This window comes from Chironomus tepperi, unplaced genomic scaffold (assembly GCF_022539635.2).
Source record: "Chironomus tepperi strain 1889 unplaced genomic scaffold, CSIRO-AGI_Ctep_v1 contig_298, whole genome shotgun sequence".
In the NCBI taxonomy this organism is placed as follows: domain Eukaryota; kingdom Metazoa; phylum Arthropoda; class Insecta; order Diptera; family Chironomidae; genus Chironomus; species Chironomus tepperi.
The window spans coordinates 2,807,047-2,826,446 of NW_027226420.1; the positions used below are offsets into that span (position 1 = coordinate 2,807,047).

At 33.3% G+C, this 19,400-nt stretch overlaps 1 protein-coding gene across 2 annotated transcripts in view; it reads right to left on the bottom strand.

Annotated features, from left to right (window-relative positions):
* Positions 1–19,400, bottom strand: part of LOC139092349 (adenylyl cyclase 78C-like) — a 102,726-nt gene that overhangs the window by 82,469 nt on the left and 857 nt on the right. Inside the window, exon 2 of one of the 2 annotated variants that reach the window (XM_070642697.1) lies at positions 17,861–18,141. In XM_070642697.1, the coding sequence (XP_070498798.1) occupies positions 17,861–17,904 (44 nt within the window). In that variant the 5' untranslated portion in view covers positions 17,905–18,141. Of the gene's footprint in view, positions 1–13,877; positions 13,928–17,860; positions 18,142–19,400 lie in introns of those variants that run through there. The other variant, XM_070642699.1, reaches the window with a different exon arrangement.

Here is a 19,400-nt window from a genome sequence, read left to right on the forward strand (position 1 = left end):
GGATATGTATTTGTGGAAGAAGCGACTAAATTATCTCAAATTAGAATCGACGATTTGATTCAGGCCCGAGTGACACATGACTTTATTTGGTAGTCATTTGGAACTTGTGGAGATTCAATCAAGACTCTTTATGGATTTCGTCTCCAAGTTTGTTACGCTCGGGATGATGATTGTCTCCTTTTTTGTGCTGCAGGAGTTTTGCCCGAGCATGAGGAGACACAAATGAAGAAGGCTTCGCGATAGAGCTTTGAAGACTCGACCAAATCAGGGAAACTGATATAGTGAGAAGAATCAAAATAAACATGCTCCGTAAGGCAAGACATGCTGTTAAGATACCTGTGGAAGCTCCATTAAACAAGGTCTTTAAGTCAAATATTGTTGATGGCAGACAAACGCAAGAAAGGTCTAAGAACTCATGGAGAGAAGCTGTTGATAGAGATATGTAGCAAGGCATTTTGTGTCGGTAATTGACAGACGGAAGCCTGCGATAGAACCTGCTAGGAGATGTCTATGGGATGTCATGCATCATAATTGATATTTATGACCAGCAAAATTAGTAAGTAACCATCTTTAATGGAAGCCGTTTCCAGTTGGCGTCCATATGACTGTGTAGCATAAGCAGTCGATTAGTTCGTTAAGGCAATTCCCTTAAGGCAAGTAGGGTACTCAATCACATCCTCGCCCTTACAGCTGCTTTGTGACTGAGCCTTTTCCATTTGTGTCACTCGGGTTCTAATCCAATCCACAGTTATTTCAAGATAAAATACTAATAGCTACGCCAAAAATGAACAGCAGTCACTCGATAAGGTCAAGTACTTTTTTCTAATTTGTTTCTGAATCTTGAATAAATTGACAGAATTAAAAATTCATTCCGATTCTCTGAGTGGATCCATCGATGATGTTAATGGCATTAGATTGACTCTCAAACTTTGATAAAAAGCACACAGAAGAAGGGATGGATAAAAAGGTTTAAATGTAAAGTAGAACAAATTTATTCAGTTCAAAAGAATAAAAAGGACGTCTGGTTGCGTTCATGACATTTCATTTTATTGTCAAAATGTGCCAAATCAGCACTTTCATTATCACTATCTGATTTACGTGAAAAAACAAGCAAGGAATGATGAAGTACAAGAACTCAGTGACCGCAGGCCAACTGACTTCATTAACATCATTCTATAGTTGAGTATAGAGGACATGAAAAGGTGAAAGTGCCGACGACATTCAGTTCCTTTACGATCAATCGATAACAACTGATAAAATATTCTATGGATGTTGAGTCGTAATTACATGAGATTTCGGAACTGAATTTTTTTTTATAGCATTTACATTCCATCAGGCACTTTTTAAGCTGATAAACTGTAGATAAATTTTGGAAAATATTAGAAAATATGATAAAAATCGAGATTGCTTTTATAGCTCGTGGCGGAATCTCTTTTTTTCTGTTTTCGTTTCTTTTTATTCTGCCGGTGTGTATATTAAAAAAAATTATGTTGGAGATGCTGAGGCTGTAGAGCCTTGTGGGAATTTTTCTTTGAATTTTGTTTGAGATTGATGAAAAAAATTTTGAGTTGAAATTTGATTTTTAAATTTTAAATTAAATTTAAGAAAATTTGTCTTAAAGTTGAAGCTTTATACTTTTAAAATTTGAAAATTGAATATTTGAATTTTTGAGAATTTTAAATTTGATTTTTTGAGAATTTAAAATTTGAATTTTTGAGAATTTAAAATTTGAATTTTTGAGATTTTTAAATTTGAATCAATATTTAAAAATTTCTAAATTCGAATGTTTTGAAATTATAGAAATTAATTTTTATTTTTCATTTTTAAATCTTAAATTTTTTAAATCAAAAATCTTCAATTTTGAAATTAAAACACAAACCTGAATTTTTTTTAATTTGAATTTTTAAATTTCCAAAATTTTGAAATTTCTCAAATTTTGAATTTCTTAATTTAATTTTTGAATTTTTGAACTTTTTAATTTTTTTTGAATTTCTTCAATTTTGAAGTTTTGAATTTTTTAAATTTTTAAATTTTTTTAAATATTGAATTTTTCAATTTCTTGAATTCTGAATTTTTAAATTTTTGCAAATTTTAAATTTTTCAATTTCTTGAATTTTCAATTACTTAAATTTCGAATTTTCAAAATTTTAAATTTTAAAATTTTTCAAATTTAATTTTTCCAATTTTTCAAAATTTAAATATTTCAGCACAAACTTCTCACAAAGGTCCTTAAGAAATTCATATCGCGGAAAAACAAAAATTTTCCATCTTCATTTCCAACATTTTCTTCATCTTTCCAACGTTTCATGTGGCCTGTTCCTTTTCACTCATCCCTAATTCCCACATCAAGAACATACAACTTTATTTTCCTCATTTGATTATTTTGTTTCCTTTAATATAAATGCTGAATAGCAACAATATATTCATGTGGCAGAAAAACACCAACAACAACAAAAATGTTCTCATGCCCGTCATATGCTTAACATAGCATTCTTCTGTGCATTTTCATTATTCTCTGCTCATTCAGTCATGACTTGATGTTGTTTATTAAAGAAATGAAGTAGAATATTGTTGATGAAGAAATTTAAAATGATTTAATATAAACTTTCAGGTCAGTTTTTGAGGGAATTTGAATGAAATTTTTTATTGAAAGAATTTTAATTGTAGAAAAAGTTTTGGTGGTTTAGCTTACGTTGGGGTATTTTATTATTGGATATTGTTGAAAACAATGAAACTTTTTAATGAAATATTGTTGCAGCTTTAGGGGGAATTGGTTGTAATTTGAATGATTTAAGACTATCCTGAATAACATAAGTCGGTTAGTCGATATAAAATTCGGATCATAGCAATTGAGACCCTAACATGTTGCTGGATTCGATTTAAACAAAGAATCATACCAGGTTCACGTCGACTTGGTGCCAGATTTTGGATCGACTATCCAACTTAAGCTATTTGGTTAATTCGCTAATTTTTTGGAGTTTAGTAGACATTTTGCTGCAGTTGAGTATGTTCAGAGCATCCAATAGATGCAGAGTATTCAATAGAGATCGAGACATACTATTGGAACTTCTGCGACCCTTTATAAGCATCGGTACACATGTTAACGTTAAACATACAATTTTAGGGCTATGAAGTGGTCGCTAGACCAGTTTGAGTCCCTTAGCAAGCATATTCCCCCAATAAGCAAAGAACATGCCCCGGAGAGCTTGCTCAAATTAAATATTCTAGATAAGCATGCTTGGGAGCGTTGCTGATAGCTTACTCTACTCTTGGGAGCACGCTCTTTGTCTGGTAGAGTTCCAAGCATCGATCACTTGATTCTAAATAACCTAGCCGCAATAATGACAGTCTTTTGAATAAAACTGCTGCATATGTCAATCAAATATCTTTCTACAGCAGTGATGGACAACCTGTGTGCCTCGACACACTAGAATATCGCCAGAAATGCATTAAAATGCCATGAATTATATGGTTTTCTCTGATTTATCAGCAATATGTGTCTCAAACAATAAATGGCTATCCATCACTGTTCTACAGCATACAATTCGACGGTCCGACACTCTGTCCACCACATCATTACTCTGCTTCCATATAATTCAACTATTACAAGCTTAAAAAACCACAAAACTAATCTAATGTGGCCTATAAAGTCATCTAAAGCCCCCCATCAGCCATCAACCACAATCCATTGACTTTAATTCTCAATATAAAGTCTTCAATAGATAAAAAATCGTAAGTAAGCACATTAAAATGAGATGTAAATTTTCAATAAAGTTATTAGCGTCACATTGCATATCATGCCTTCTTTTGAGTCTGTGTATAGTCATAAATGTCAAAAAGAAGTAAATAAAATGTTTAGATAGTCTCCAACGTTACATACTTCTCGTACACGCGAGATAACTTGGTATGGATATATACATATGTAGATACAGACACACAAGCTATCATGGCTTTGTAGCATTTTTAACGATCCTTTAAAAGAGAAAATCTTCATTCTTGTAATGTCATGATAATAAGAATTGCATGATGAGATTTAATAACCATGCTTGGATTTACATAAAATATTCAACATTATTCAGTCTCTCTTCCATTCCTTCTTCTTACATCTAATCATATAAAAGTTTGATAAAAGTCTCTATTATGGCAATCAAACATGAGGATGGATTGTTGAAAAAATGTCGAGTGATGCTTGTTACAAAAGCTCATTTGTAAACAGTTTTCGATTACAAATAGACTCACTGGATTTACTTTGTTTTTGGATAAATGGATTTTAAGTTGAATAGAGTAGTGGATGTAGACTAGACAAGGGATGGGCAATCTTAATGAGAGTTGGTGTTTTGTCCTCGTTTTGCAAGAGGGTTGGCCGGTTATTATATAACACTCTTAGTTAGGTTGAAAAATACCTTATATTGAGGACTATATCTTGGAAGAGGGTTGGTCGCTTATTATATAACACTCTTGTATAGGTTGAAAAATACGTTCCATTAAGGACTACAATACTAGGAACTGTAATTTTGCTGATCAATTTACCAATATACATCCTCTATATTCATGCTGTATTCATGCATCACACACTCCTTGAACATCACTCGACAAATTTTATGTGAACATTTGGTGTGCCTTATCGATTTACATAAAGACTAAATTTCACTCTCATTCTTGTGCTTACTGATTAAGTCATGATTCAATTAAGCAATATGTGCAAATGTGTTTAGTCGGAATGGAAAATTAAAAAGAATGAACAGATTTCATTTAAGTTTTTTTTTTTTTCATCTCTTCTGTTCATCATTTTTCCATTTATAAGTGAATGTAAAATGAGTCGTTATAGCTTCTTGTTGGAGCTATAGAAGATGAAAAAGTGATGGCAGTAAAAATTTTGATTTATAAAAAGAAAATGAGAAAATAAAACTTTGATGAATTATGGATATAAAAAGTGTTTATAGTCAAGTGCTATGGTTGGATGTTAATTTTTTATAGGAATTAATTAGCATGTTCGATGTTTGGGAGAGCTAGGACTGGAGGTAGATCAGTGGTGGGCAACCTTTAGTTTTTTGAAGCACAATTTGGTGGTAAGCTTCGCACACGGCATACGATTCATGGCAATTCCAATAAATTTGGCGGCGCTTTAGTGTGTCGCGGAACGCAGGTTGTCCACCACTGCTCTAGTGCGTCACCATGTCGTGTGGTGCTTCGTTTGAGGCTTACCACTAAGGTATGCCGCGAAAAATACAAGATTGTCCACTACTGCACAAAAGGGCCGCGACACACAGCTTGACTATCACTGCATCCAAACCTGCTGCAATTTCCATCTTCAAAGTTGACTTAAAAAACTTCCAGAACTTAATTAGTCTAGTCGGAATTTTAAATGCAAAGAGGATTAGAACTATAATTTGTAGAATTAATACTCCTGCTCTAAAACTTTAGAATTCCTTAAATTATTTTAGAAAATGGTTTTTAATCTACTCAAAGCATTTATGTCTGCATTATAAAATTGAGCACTCCGACTTAGTAGTCTAAAGACTTTTATGATGAAATATGATATTAAAATGGAAACATTGAAATAAATTTTGAGAATTGAATGGAAGATATTTTGTGAAATTAAAAAGAATTTAATAAACTGCTACGTCAGGGGTGGGCAACCTGTGTGGTGCGGTCCACAGATGTGGAGTGAAATTCTCAGGTATGAAGCAAAATTCTTCTTGGGGATGAAGTATATTGCTTCAAAAAAGGATTGATCAATTCTGGAATTTTCTAAAGTTGAAGCATTTCCTGGTTCAAAAAAGGTTGGCCACCACTGGACTATGCTTTATAATCCGAAAGACATACAATGACAATGATCCTGTGCAGTAAAATGTTGCAAACTGCATTTTCCGACATAAAATTGGGTCAATATGCATTGCCACTGTGCCATCAGGACTACTTTGCGTCTTAATATTGCGACATGGTGCCTTAGCGAACGAACATGGTTTACTGCTCGGGGATTTTTTTCAAGCATTCGTCGCTACGTCTTGATGATAGTTAAATTGCTGTTTCCTCGGAAAACATTCATTTAACCGTCATCCAAATATTGCAAAGAATGCTTTTACAACGCCAACGTCATTAAGTTTCGTCCAGGAAAGCATTTGATATGATTCATCTCAAATAAGTTCCATACCTTATTTTACTTCCTCAAATAAATTGAAGTTCTTTTTCATTTCTCAAGAAAAAGTCATCATATCAAATTGACTTTACCAAGAAATTTTAAAATTGTCAAATTTTCAAAAGAATCATTTCATTCCAGTTCACAGACCCTTTAACAGATGTCTCACATCATGAGTTTCCATTGAATGTAATCAATCCTTCCAATAAACATTATCCAATAAATTCACAAAATTATTTAATTAATGTAATGACTTACATTAAAGTGAGTCGAGGTGGCTCGGTGGCGGAATGGTTTAGTACTTCGGTACATAATTATTGCAACACCGATCTAGCGATCATGGGTTCGAGACTCGGCATGGGAAATTTTTCACATGTCCTTTTTCGAATCATATGTAGTGGAAACGCGGCTCACAGCCTCCCTTTGAAGGCTACAGGCAGTAATGTCATCAAAGAAGTGGTTCGGATTCCACTATAAACTGTAGGTCTAGGTTTGAGCGAGAGATCTGGCGAATCCTCCCTCGTTAAACTCCCAATAGCCATGAAACGCATATAAACGCGCAGCTATGGACCTTAAGGTCTGCAATGCTAATGTTTATTTTTTTTTTTAATGACTTACAAAACACAAAAGCCTATTATAAGTTGCCGTAAGGCAGATTATTGGAAGGGATTGATTTTCAGTGATGTCTATTGAATATTGGAATTGCTCAATACTCTGTATATGAGTCGGAGTGATTCGATGGTGGAATGGGGTAAGACTTCGGTTCCAATTTTATACCGACCTGGAAATGTCCTGGATTGGATGTGTTGATAAGAACGTTATAGTTCTCAATATTGCAAATTGGCAGTAATGGATGATGGGGTTCCGTGTGCCTCAGCCAAAAAACAACAGCAAACATTTGATTGGTAGCAAGATATGCGGATCTACAGTTTCTAGTCAAGCCCTACGACAAGCTCTAGGAAATTGAAGAAATGTTGTGGTCCAGGGGAGTTTTGACACTAAAATACCCCTCGAATGCTCATAACTATGTCTCGAAAAACACAAGGTTGGCGTCCATTCGGCGTGATTCTGTCATGAAGTCGGATTTAGACCAAATCTGGAACAAAGTCAAAGTAACATCAACATGAGTCTGAATTTTTGATCAATTGCCGACTCTCATTATTCGAGCACTTACTGCATTAATTTCCATACATTTTATAATTCCTCCAACAGACCATAAATAACGGACATCACAACTGTACACTTCCAAATAATTCTGTCATCTATATCTATATCAATAACAGTATTCATCAACCACAAGCTTGTGTGGACACAGCTAGTTAATGTCTACTATTAGACACCATTTAACTAGCCATTTATTTTGCCAAAAATATACACGACAACGTAACAAGACATTAACGAGACTTTAACTTGACACATGGAAAGTTGATTTCTAAAGAAATTTGTGTGAAACCATATACTTCACAAGTGCAATCAGAAATCACTTTTATAAGAGCAATTTTTTTCTGAAATTTTTTTTAATACATTCATATACAATGAATGGTGTGCACTTAACGACTTTTGCCAAAGTGCAATAGCAAGTTATTATGTGACTTGCTCTAAAATGTTTTTATGGCAGCTACGAACGTGTAATTCTGATTTTTCCAAAATAATTAAATTAACAAATGTCTTCATATCCACATATAAATTTATTAAGAAAATTTTGAATTTTTCATGTACGTTAAATGGTTATGGTTAACTAGACATTAACTATACATAAGTACTGTACATATGTCTAGTTAAATGGAACGTTCCAAAAATGTCATTAGTCTCAGATACGGTTAGTTACATAGGCTAGTTTATTGGAAAGTAACCAGCCATTGAAAGACAAGTAAATGGCAAGTCTTTAACTAGATGCCTGTCCACTCGGGAAGGCTAAAATAATTTTATATTTAAGTTTATTCATTTGAGAGAATCATCTTCTGTTGATTACACTTGTGACAAATATAATCATGAATTGATTTTGACAGCAGTGCCTGCCTGCCATTCCTCATTTTATATATAACCATGGCTGTTAAAATAATGATTCGTAGGACGACAAGATGTAAAACAAAAAAAAATGATGAAAAAAAGTTTTTCATTTCAATTTTTCATCTCCAATGCTCCATTCCTTTAAAGATGTTCTGCTGCCTATTTTTACATCACAACAGCAAAAAAAAAAAATTCAATTTTCTGTATTTTCTCATTTCAGAGCTGGCAATCGATATGATTTGATTTTTATGAAGAGATTTTTGATAAGATTTGAATATTTTTTGGGGATTTGCAATCGAAAAGCCTGTTTATGGCTTATTGGCTTTCTCGATTTCTCATGGCGATTGACATAAGACATTATGTTTTAAGATGTAATGAGATTCTCCACTTGAGGATGATTGGATGGACATCAATATTGGAATAATTCTGAGTATAGAGATGGACAGATGCGAGGAACAGATTATGAAGCAGATGTTGCTAAGTAAGCATTTTTTAGAGGCATAGACACAGAAATAGATGCTTTAACCAGCAACAGATGCACAAAAAATGTCAGAAACTTAAAATTTCCTAACCAAATTTTCAAACCTTTCAGCACATCATGAACTCCTGCTTCAATATACCAAAACATGAAAATAACTTTTCCTTCCTTTTTCGTGCCTTTTGAATTTTTCTGTCAATTGTTACAGAACTGAATCAAGAAAAAACTTTTTTTCTGTGAGGTGATCAAGACGAAAGCACAATAATATTGATTTCTGGCAAGTTACTTGTTAAAGTCGTGAACGTGCAGTTGAATTGAAAATAAATTCTGAGTGAAATCAGGTTTTAAATGAAGCCTTGGCCCGGGCGACACAAAGTTTCATCTGGAAGGCCTTTAGCTGAATCCCAAAAATAGCTCAAATTGACAAAACTATCGAAAATTTGATTCCACTTTGGCGTGATTCTGATTTGGTATCGGAATCAATTTAAATACGACACAATGCCAGAGTTACGTCGGCCCGGGTGACTTGTGCGATTAGTTGACTTGTGCTTTATTTATGCATGAACTCCTTACTATAGAGTTCATATGGACTTCTAATGAATTTCTTCAACTACTTTGAATCAATTTGAGTTTGAAAGATACAATAGACTCCGAATTGCTGTCTTTGCATTCTTATCCTAATTAAGTCTACTTTTGGTTACTGGGATTTACCTAAGGCTCAGCGACTAATCGAAAGTTCCGTGTCGTACACATTTATGAATGCAAAATGGATTCCGCTTAAAGCTATTGATAGAGACAGTGCAGCATTTGGTATTGGTAACTAGCAGAAGACTGCTAGCTATAAAGCCATTTTCAGATGCCAACCAAATGATTCCATTTATTAAAGTTGATCTATTTGGCCAGCAAAGAAAGTAAGATTCGTATCCATGTGGCTGTAGTGACAGAGTCTTTCAAATTCATGTCGCTCGGGTATTTCACTCATAAATATACAACGAAAAGTTGGAATGAAAAGAGAATCTGATGTAAAAAAATAAATTTAAAGTAAATTGAGTTTGACTTCAAAAGATAAATAAGAACAGCATGAAATTGGAGCACATTTATCAATATTTACTGCAGAATTTTTAATTTGTTTTATTTCTGTTCCTTCATTTTCATCGCTATTATTTCTCTAGGTAAAGCAGTTGCTTTAAATAAAAATAAAAAGCGTTAAAAAGTTGAAGCTTTCAGCAGGTAAATAATAATTTTTGGTTGCTCGTGATTGCTTTAAGCTGGAAAAAAGATAGATTTTTATGTAGGATGTAATGCTGGCTTACAGAAATTCTTACAGGAAACACAAATGATGACATTTGATTCTGACTTAAGGAACAAGCCAGATTTGAGGATTAAGCACTTCATAATGCCTGTCCCAATAATGTCCAAGCAGCACAATGCTGAAAGTCTGATTTTTCCCCTAGAAAATGGTCCAAAATCAGCCGCCATGTAGTATTAAGGACACAATTATGACTTTCTATCAATGCGACGTCAATCAGCAACTACAAATTGCTGTTCAGGATGGAATCAACTAGCTCCAGTTAGGATCAACTCCTTAAACAATTCTAGTCTACATTAAGCTCTTTATTTTAAGCTCAACTTCCAAAAAGGAAACGTCTCTATGGCTACAGCATGTTTTAAAGATAACGTCAGTCCAATTAAGCATCATGCATCGCTAGAGCACAATTTTTTCTAATTCATTTACAGCTCCAAACAAAAAACAGCACTTCAAGTGCAATCAATATCATAAATTTAAAGCAATATATCTCGTAAACTTTATGTTTTTGCTTACATCCAGTACAATATTCTTGATAAATTTTTGAGCATTAATATAATCAGAATTCCTGAGAATGAACAGCAATTCATTTCCCCGAACATGTTCAATATTGTTTATCTACAGCTCCGACTTATTGACTCTCATATTTGAAATTGCCTGACAACAATTTCTTGGAACATCAATGCTCTGTGAGCTGTTCAGGAGAAATTCAACAGAAATTAACTTTATTGTCATTCAGAGAACTGACAAAAGTTTGTGATTCTAAAGAAAAGCTTTAAATTTTCATTGATATTTTGTAATAACTTTACATGTAAGTTTAGTAAAGTTAGTATCGAGGACAATGACATCAATGGAGCTGAATGGTAAAATGCGGTCAATAAAGGGATGTTTAGAAGTTGTGTAATGTTCAAGGTAGCTTTTTAGAACACTTGACGTAACATTTTAACCTAACAGGTAAAGCTCATGCTTTCGTGGTATAGAATTGGGGTTGGGGATTAGACTCTATTTTTGAAAGATGCCCTTAATTAGACCTAGTCCTGCTTAGTGATTTTTCAAATGTAAAACTTGAAACCTTCAATTAAAGGACTCAAATTACCTTAACTGGTCGGTTGGTTTCTCGATACTTCCTAACAGGCCGGTTTCTCGATAGTTCCGTTATGTAGAGCATTTTAGCCTAGATGCAGTCATATACTGAGAAACCAGCCACAGTTCTACATAACATCGTGCCATTAACTCAGTGATTTGATGATCTCATGGCGATTACGTTGTGTCATTAGGGAATATCACGAATATATTCAATATCAACCTAAATAATACGTGAGTAAAGACAAATAACAGCCTAATAACAGCCAAATGAAGCCTCGAGTCGCTTCGACACGCAGAAAAAGTTTAGTCAAATCCAATTTCAAGCTTCCTCCAAGCCATAAGAAACTATGACACACATTATGGAAGTTTACAAAATCCCAAAGATTGCAGGAACTCACCAAACATTATTTGCAGTCACGCAAACAAATTCAATCCTCAAAAAACTTCAAAAACATCCTCAAAAACCACAAAAAAGCCCTTTAAAAATAAAGCAATCAACAAAATAGGCAGAATAAAGTTTCAATCATTGAAGAAATTCCCTTTAAAATGTTAAGCACAAAAGGTTCCACCGAAAAAAAACTTTTTACCAAAATGAGAATCTGAAAAGGTATCTAAGTAATTTTGAGATTTCATCTTCCTCGATCTGATTACTAACAAAAAGGATCCCAAAAAGAGAGAAAGTTCTTTCCTTTGAAAAATCACCTCAAACGACATTCAGTATGTTCAGTGAATCGATTATTACTTAATATTCAAGCTTTACATTTCCATTATCGTCTGATTTGCCATAAAAGGTAAGGAGGGGCTGTTCACTTGTTAGGGAGGGGTCTTAGTAGGGGTATATTGAGGAGGGTTTGGACATCAACTCTTCAGGGGTTAAGGATCAACTCTTCAGGCATTATGCATCAATTCCTCAGGCATTGGGCATCAATTCCTCAAGCATTAGGCATCAATAGCCCCGGCATTGAGCATCAATTCCCCAGGCATTGTGCATCAATTTTCTAGGAATTTGGAATCAATTCTCCAAGAATTTGGAATCAATTACCCAGGCATTGGGCATTGGAGTTGGGAATCAATTCCTTAGGCTTTTGGGTTACGTAACAACCAATCGTCCCCTTTACAATATTGTGGGAATGGAAATGAAAATGGAAAGTGAGAAAAGTGCTGAATTATTGATAAGCACAGTACAAAAAACACTTACATGTACTTTTTCGCATATATCCGATAACGATACAAGTCGAGAATAATTTATCATTATGCTTAGGGTTGAATATGAAAAAAAAATTCATTTTACAGACTGTTATGATTCATACTCATAATCCACAAATGAGCTGATTGTGTTATTGAATGATGAAATTTTTATTCGAATTGTTTCCGGTTCTTTTTTTGTTGTGTGTGGAGTAAGTGAATGAAATTCCCCTCGATAAATTTGTAATGTCAAATTAATCACACGTTAAATAATTCAAGGCTAAAAGAGCTTTTGCATGCTGGCTTTATCTTTGTTTGATTTGGTGTTAATTAGTTTGTACTTTTTTTTTTGTCTGAAGGGTAGGATTTAGTAACGCCAACTTGTTGATTGTAAGGTTGAGTCATTGAAGTGTGACATGACTTTTTGGGACATATCCTTGAGAGGCATAAGGGGACGTATATCCCCTACCTCAAAGCATTGGAACGTTCGTTAAATTGCCAGAATGACAAACAGTGTGAAATAATCTAATAAGTCTGTCACTAGGCTAGCGTGACTCTTGTATGGTGTCATATTCAATTAAATTCAGCATTAACAGACATGAAACTTGCATTCAACAACGTGTGCCTTTTGTGGTGATCGCTAGACGACCTACATTGATGTGTTGACAACAAAGTGTCAGAATTGGCATTAAGGCACCAAATTTGATGTCAAAAAGACAGTATTGCTCATGGTATTGTAAATTAGCAAACAGAAGCTAGTGAAAGAACCAACATTCCTTGCCATCTGAGGGAAGCCATGGTCAAGTTTGATCTGAATGGACAGTGAAGTAACTTGGTAGTTTCAAAGACGAATATTAACCCCAAACCCACTACCCACTATTTGGTAACACCCCAACTTAAGGGTACATCCTAATCATATTATTGACTACTCATTCAAAGCCTTCTTTGAAGTTCCAGTCTTTCATCTAATTTTATAATTTTTGATCTGATATGATTGCAATTTTATAGAGCTATAAGCATGCATCTCTAAAGATAAATACTGTAAATATCAATTTTAATGGAAATTTCAACATTAAAAGCTTTCGTTTTCTTTACCAATTATTTTCATAATTTACCTCAACAGCAAACTGACTTTATCAACAAGAATATAAAACAGGAAATTTGACACAAATAAGACACAAGTCACGAGGATTAAATTTATTTTGAGTCACCCACTCATCACGATTGTATTTGGTGCTTATTTTTAGAAATCGAGCAAATTTCGACTTATCATAGTAACCCGAGCAGCACCAGATGTTCAATAGGGAGTTGTTACGTCGCCATGCCGAAAATATCTCGCCGTTAGGTTGCGCTATGGTCACTAAGAAGTAGATGCTCGTTCGCTACAACCGCCGTAATACATGAACAACCCAAGGTTGCTCTGACGACTTAATTACGGCTGATTTCGACCCAATTTCATGTCCAAAAATGTAAATCGTCGTCTTGTGCTGCTCGGGTGGCTATAAAAATAACAGAAAATTCTGCGCTCGTTTAGCTTTTAGTCATGAAAGCATGAAGGTTGCTCCTAACTTGACACAGACTTTCCAGGCGACAGCACTTATAACTGTAGACTTTTATCATCCAAAAACCTTTTAATAATCAATAAAATTATACCAAAATATAGATCCTTGTACCTTTGTTGTGCGATCAATTGTCAAGAAAATTACATTTTGTGTACAAGTTAAGGTCAGGAATTGCTGCTCGTTTACATTATTTTCATTAAATTTGTTCATCACTTTTCATTTGTTATTTGTTGTTATTTATTTTTTTTCACATTCGAATGAGTTTTTCTCATATTTTTTTAAAATGAAAAATTCACTTCCATGGTTTTCATTTTGCACTCATTGCAATTTTCATTTTTTCACTGAAACCACAAAATGAAATCATTTTTAGAGCGCAATTTTGAATGAAAATGGAATTAAGTTTAGTAACAGTTTGGGTAGTTTGATTCAAATTTGGTATTTTGAAAACTTTCAAAATCTTGAATTTTGAATTTTCAAAAATTTTGAGTTTTTTAATAATTTCCAAATTTATGAAAAATTTAAAAATTTTGAAGAGTTTTGAAATTTTAAATTTCATGAAAAGTTTAAAAACATTGAATTTTTGAAGACTTTCAAAATTTTGAATTTTAAGAAAACTTTCAAAATTTTGAATTTTATGAAATCTTTCAAAATTTTGAAAGAGTTTGAAAATTCAAAATTTTGAAGGTTTTCATAAAATTCATAATTTTGAAATTTTTTCATCAAATTCAAAATTTTGAAAGTTTTGTAAAAAAAATCCTCTTAAAAATTTTGAATTGCTTGAAAAACTACTTTTGTGAAAACTTTTGAAATTTTGAATTTTGAGAAAACTTTCAAAATTTTGAATTTTGTGAAGACTTTCAAAGTTTTGAAATTAAAATGTTCAGTGAAAATGTTCAAAATTTTGAATTTTATTAAAACTTTCAAAACTTTCAAAAATGCGCTTAAATCCCACAATGAACACCACAAGAACATTCAACAATTTTTCACCATATTGTAGCTTTTCATCTACTAAATACAAACATTTTTATGCTAGTTTTTCACGTATTTTCACTCATTTTCTGATATAAAAACTATTTTTCATTTCATTTTTCAAATTCTCATCACTTAAATTAAAAATTTTCAATTTTTTCATCAAATTTCTGTCAGCAACACACATTAAAATTATTGGAACTTTCTATCCGACCGAAATAACTAGAACTAAACATAAATTTCCATACATCGTAGGTGAAATTGATCGAATGACAAAAAATTTATCTTATCGGTGGAAAATTGATGGTAAATGTATGGAAATTCGATAAGATAATGTTATCAGTACACGAGAGCTTGAACATAGGACGAAAAAATTTTCATCATTTTCCACACAACAAAGTCATCAATGGAAATTCAACATTTTACATTCTGTTCAATAGACGGCAAAAAAAAAAAAAAATCGAATTCGTCTATAAAATTCAATTAAAAATTAATTCTTTTCTGGTTGATTCAATTTCAATTTTTGAATTTTTGACAACTTTTTTCGGTCGTTTACATTCGAGAATTTTACATGTCAATGTACTCAGACTGCTCGAAGTTGTCAAATGATGAATTTTGGGAAAAGTTTAGAATGTTGTCTATGTAGAATGTGAAGTTGATTCAAGCAGTTTGAATTGATGTTTCTCATAGATGAATTAGTGTTCAGCTATTAAAGGAGCTGGAAAGCATGCTGCATAGGACTGACTTGGAAATGACCGAAAATACGGTGCCAGGTCTTCTTGAATCTGTTTTGAGTGTGACTTGAATCTTACCTGAGGCCGAATTTCATCGAATCTGGTTTTAGCAAGATTCAAACTCACTTGAAGTACGAGTATCGGCAATTTGTACCCAATATGTCTTTGATGAGAACGATTGTTCATCAAGCTATACGCCGGAGCGACTTACAGTAGAATATAGAATCCATATCATGTTAATTCAAGCTCCAAATGGACTTCAAGCTTCGTGTGACTTCTAAATGGCTGCTAAATATATTCTGCTAAATATATGTACGGCTTTATGTCATGAAATTGTTTAAAAACTGCATATTTTTGGTATTTTCAGAGTTTTTCTAACACACGGCCCCTTAAGTATACAAGCGGTCCACGGAGCAAAAGTTAGACATTATTGCATTAGCCCTAACATACAATGAGACCATCTTTAGGTACTATAGTGACATTTCTATACCATGAAAGCATGCTTTTTCTTCTATAATTTGAAAGCATTTGTAGGATAGATAACATGGAGCAACAAAATCCATAAATAATGTTTAAAGACAACAGTAGAAGTCAATTGTTCGTACCTGATCAAAGAACGTAAACAAATTGTCTGATTACAGCATCAAACAGCAGTAAATAAGATTATGAAACTACAAAAGCAGCAATGATAGTTGACAAAGACTCTATACATTGATAAAATTTCATACACAAAACCTATTTTATCATAGTACATTGTAACTATATTCATCATTGCATTGACTAATTAAGAATTTTGTAATCTCATTGATCAGTTTACCGGAAAGATAATTGGTAAATTTTACATCATCAGCTCAAATGCTGTACAGCAAAGGTCAGACATTAAAGTTATTACGAATAAAACAAAAAACTGCAACCTTGAACATGATCTTTAAAGTGATTATTTTGTTATTTGAAGTGGCAATTGTAGAATATTTCAAATTTTTTTGTATTTCCAGCATGTCAATTGAAATGTTCACTCCAGATTTTGATCAAATTATGGTTTGTACGTCATTCAAAATATAAAATTACTGTCATAAAACTATGAAAACTAAACACTCGTGATTTTATATAAATTTGTAATATTTATAGTTGAGATTTTTACAGTTTTATGGTTTGGCTGTGTCAGTTTGATGTGTAAAACGTGTAAAAATCAAAATAAATACTTCCGAGATAATAAAAGTCAGCTTTGAAAAATATATAATTTGTAGATTTATAATATTTGAGAGGAAATTGGCAGAGAAATTCTCCATAATCAAAATAAACTTTATTAATAATATTCCTTGAAGCTAAAAAGTATGTAATGAGAAATTAACGAGGTTGTGAATTTTTCAGTGCTTACAATTTTTAAAGTACATTTTATGTTTATAGCTTTCAGTTGAATTTATTCAAATTTTCAAGATCCACAAACTCAGTCGTAATTGCACAATGTCTAAATGACATGAGAATGTCCTGAAAAATCAGACGGAACCTTGCCGGAACCTAAATCGAAACCATCACGAAACATCAGATTGAACCAGAATGAAGTCGAGAAAGAATCATCCAGAATTATGACAAATCCGACCAAATTTAGGCAGAACAATAACTGAGCCGAGATGAAACCATGGCGGAACCAAATCGGAACTGAGTCGGAACCAAATCAGAACTGAGTCGGAACCAGATCGGAACCGAGTCGGAACCAAATCTGAACCAAGTCGGAAACAAATCTGAACCAAGTCGGAAACAAATCGGAACCGAGTCGAAATCAAATCGGAACCGAGTCTGAACCAAGTCGGAACCAAATCGGAACCGAGTTGCAACCAAATCGGAACCAAGTCGGAACCATAAAAGAAACGAAACAGGACAATGTTTGAACTTTCATTGTGAATCACTCGAGATTATGTGACACGACTTAGAGCAGTGGTGGTCGTGACTTACCATCAAGATGTGCCGCGAAAAATAAAAGGTTACCCACTACTGACTTAACAGTCGAATGAAATCTGACAATCCTACATAAAATTCTTCACAACTACCAACTATTATCGACTATTTCCCCACTTCCTTCACTTCATAAATAAACCAAATAAATTTATAACTGAATAAATTTACGAGAGCCTCCAACAAAATATTTTTTTTGTGTATCCACAACAGCCATAAAACCCGCATAAAGGGAAGCATTTTTCCCCTATTTATTATTGTTTTCCAGAGCTTTATTTGATATAAACTAAAAAATTCTAAACACACATAAAAGCCCTGACTATGGGCAACCGCGATTATTTTAGAACATAATAGAATTACAGACACTGTTGCTGAATAAGTCAATTTCAATAAACTGCACATGCTTTTTTTTCTACAATCATTAATTTATTTATCTACCTTAGATGAGTTTTTTCATTGACTTCGTCCTCGTTGTCGCTCATGTTTGTTGAAATTCTATATTCAATGTTGCAGTACAATAAGCAATAGCTGGAAATTTACTATTTTTTTTATATTTTTTATATCCACAAGGTTTAGTTCTTTTTTTTTCACTTAGAATTTTTCCTGCATTTTTCACACAAATTGTTGATGGGAAAAAAGTTTTTCATAGATTAAGCTCAGCTTGTGTACAGGATGAATTATACTGTTTATCTTATGTTATACATGGATGTTGGTTGATGCTGGATTAAATATCATAAATTAGTTCGAGTAAAAATATTTCATTAATTACTTGATGATAATCCAAAAGTATGGGGAAATTTTTAAATTAAAACTTTTGTGGCTTGAGTGATTTATCGTCTGAGCTTGTAGCCATCCCGAGTGATGCAATTGAAGCAGGCTCCATCAAGGATTCCTTTATGCTCCACTAAAGCTCTTTTATTCAGACACATTGAAACCACGTGAAAGCCACATTGAAGCCACATGGATGTCACAATGAAGCTACACGAATTCCACATTGAAATCGCATTGAGACCACTTGGATACAACATTGAATTAACATGTATGTAAGATTGAAGCCACATATGAATGCAAAATTGAAGCCACATTGAAGCTACATGGATGCCACATGAATGCAAAATTGAAGCCACATTGAAGCTACATGGATGCCACATGAATGCAACATAAAAGTAACATTGAGGTCACATGAATGCAACATTGAATCCACATGGATGCAAAATTGAAGGCACATGGTTGCCACATGAAAGCCACATTGAGGCTACATGGATTCTCTGCCTTCATTTGTGCCACTCGGTATCCACCAGTCATTTAAGATTTATGAAACTAGCTCTCGAAATAATTTAATAAAATTATATAATCATTGCATATTGTGGTTCAACGACCATTCGTATATTTATTATTTTTAACAGCTTATTGGGTCAACTACATATTAAATTGTGGCTGAATTTATTCACCATTAAACTAGACTGTTAATAAAAATTTTATTGATTAATGCAAATTCGATTATTCTGGATGTTAATTATCATATAGCTTGTAATAAAAATTAATGACTGCTTGAGGAATTTGGCGATAAAAAATTGACATTTTGAGTCTGGTCTGGAATTTAATGTCTTTGGGAGTAATTTAGATTCTGTGAATTTTGTGCGATTATGTCAAAATTTGAGTCAGTCAAGATAGTGGCTGCCCTAATTCGGCACATATTATGGCTTTCAAACCACTGATCGTTATGGACATGTGTCCAAACCCCACTGAAACCACAAAATCCAAAAAATTCCCAAGAATCCAGACCTGATCAATCACAATCATCAGTTCCACACCCTTAAAAATTCCCCCAAAAAATCAACAGACTCAAAATCTCTAATAGAACCACTTTGAACATTTCATTTTCTAATTAACGGTCAACAACCTTCCCAAAAACAGCGTCTATAATTTGTTTGTATACATAATAAAAATACCGGTTTCCAGGACAGAGATCAAACGA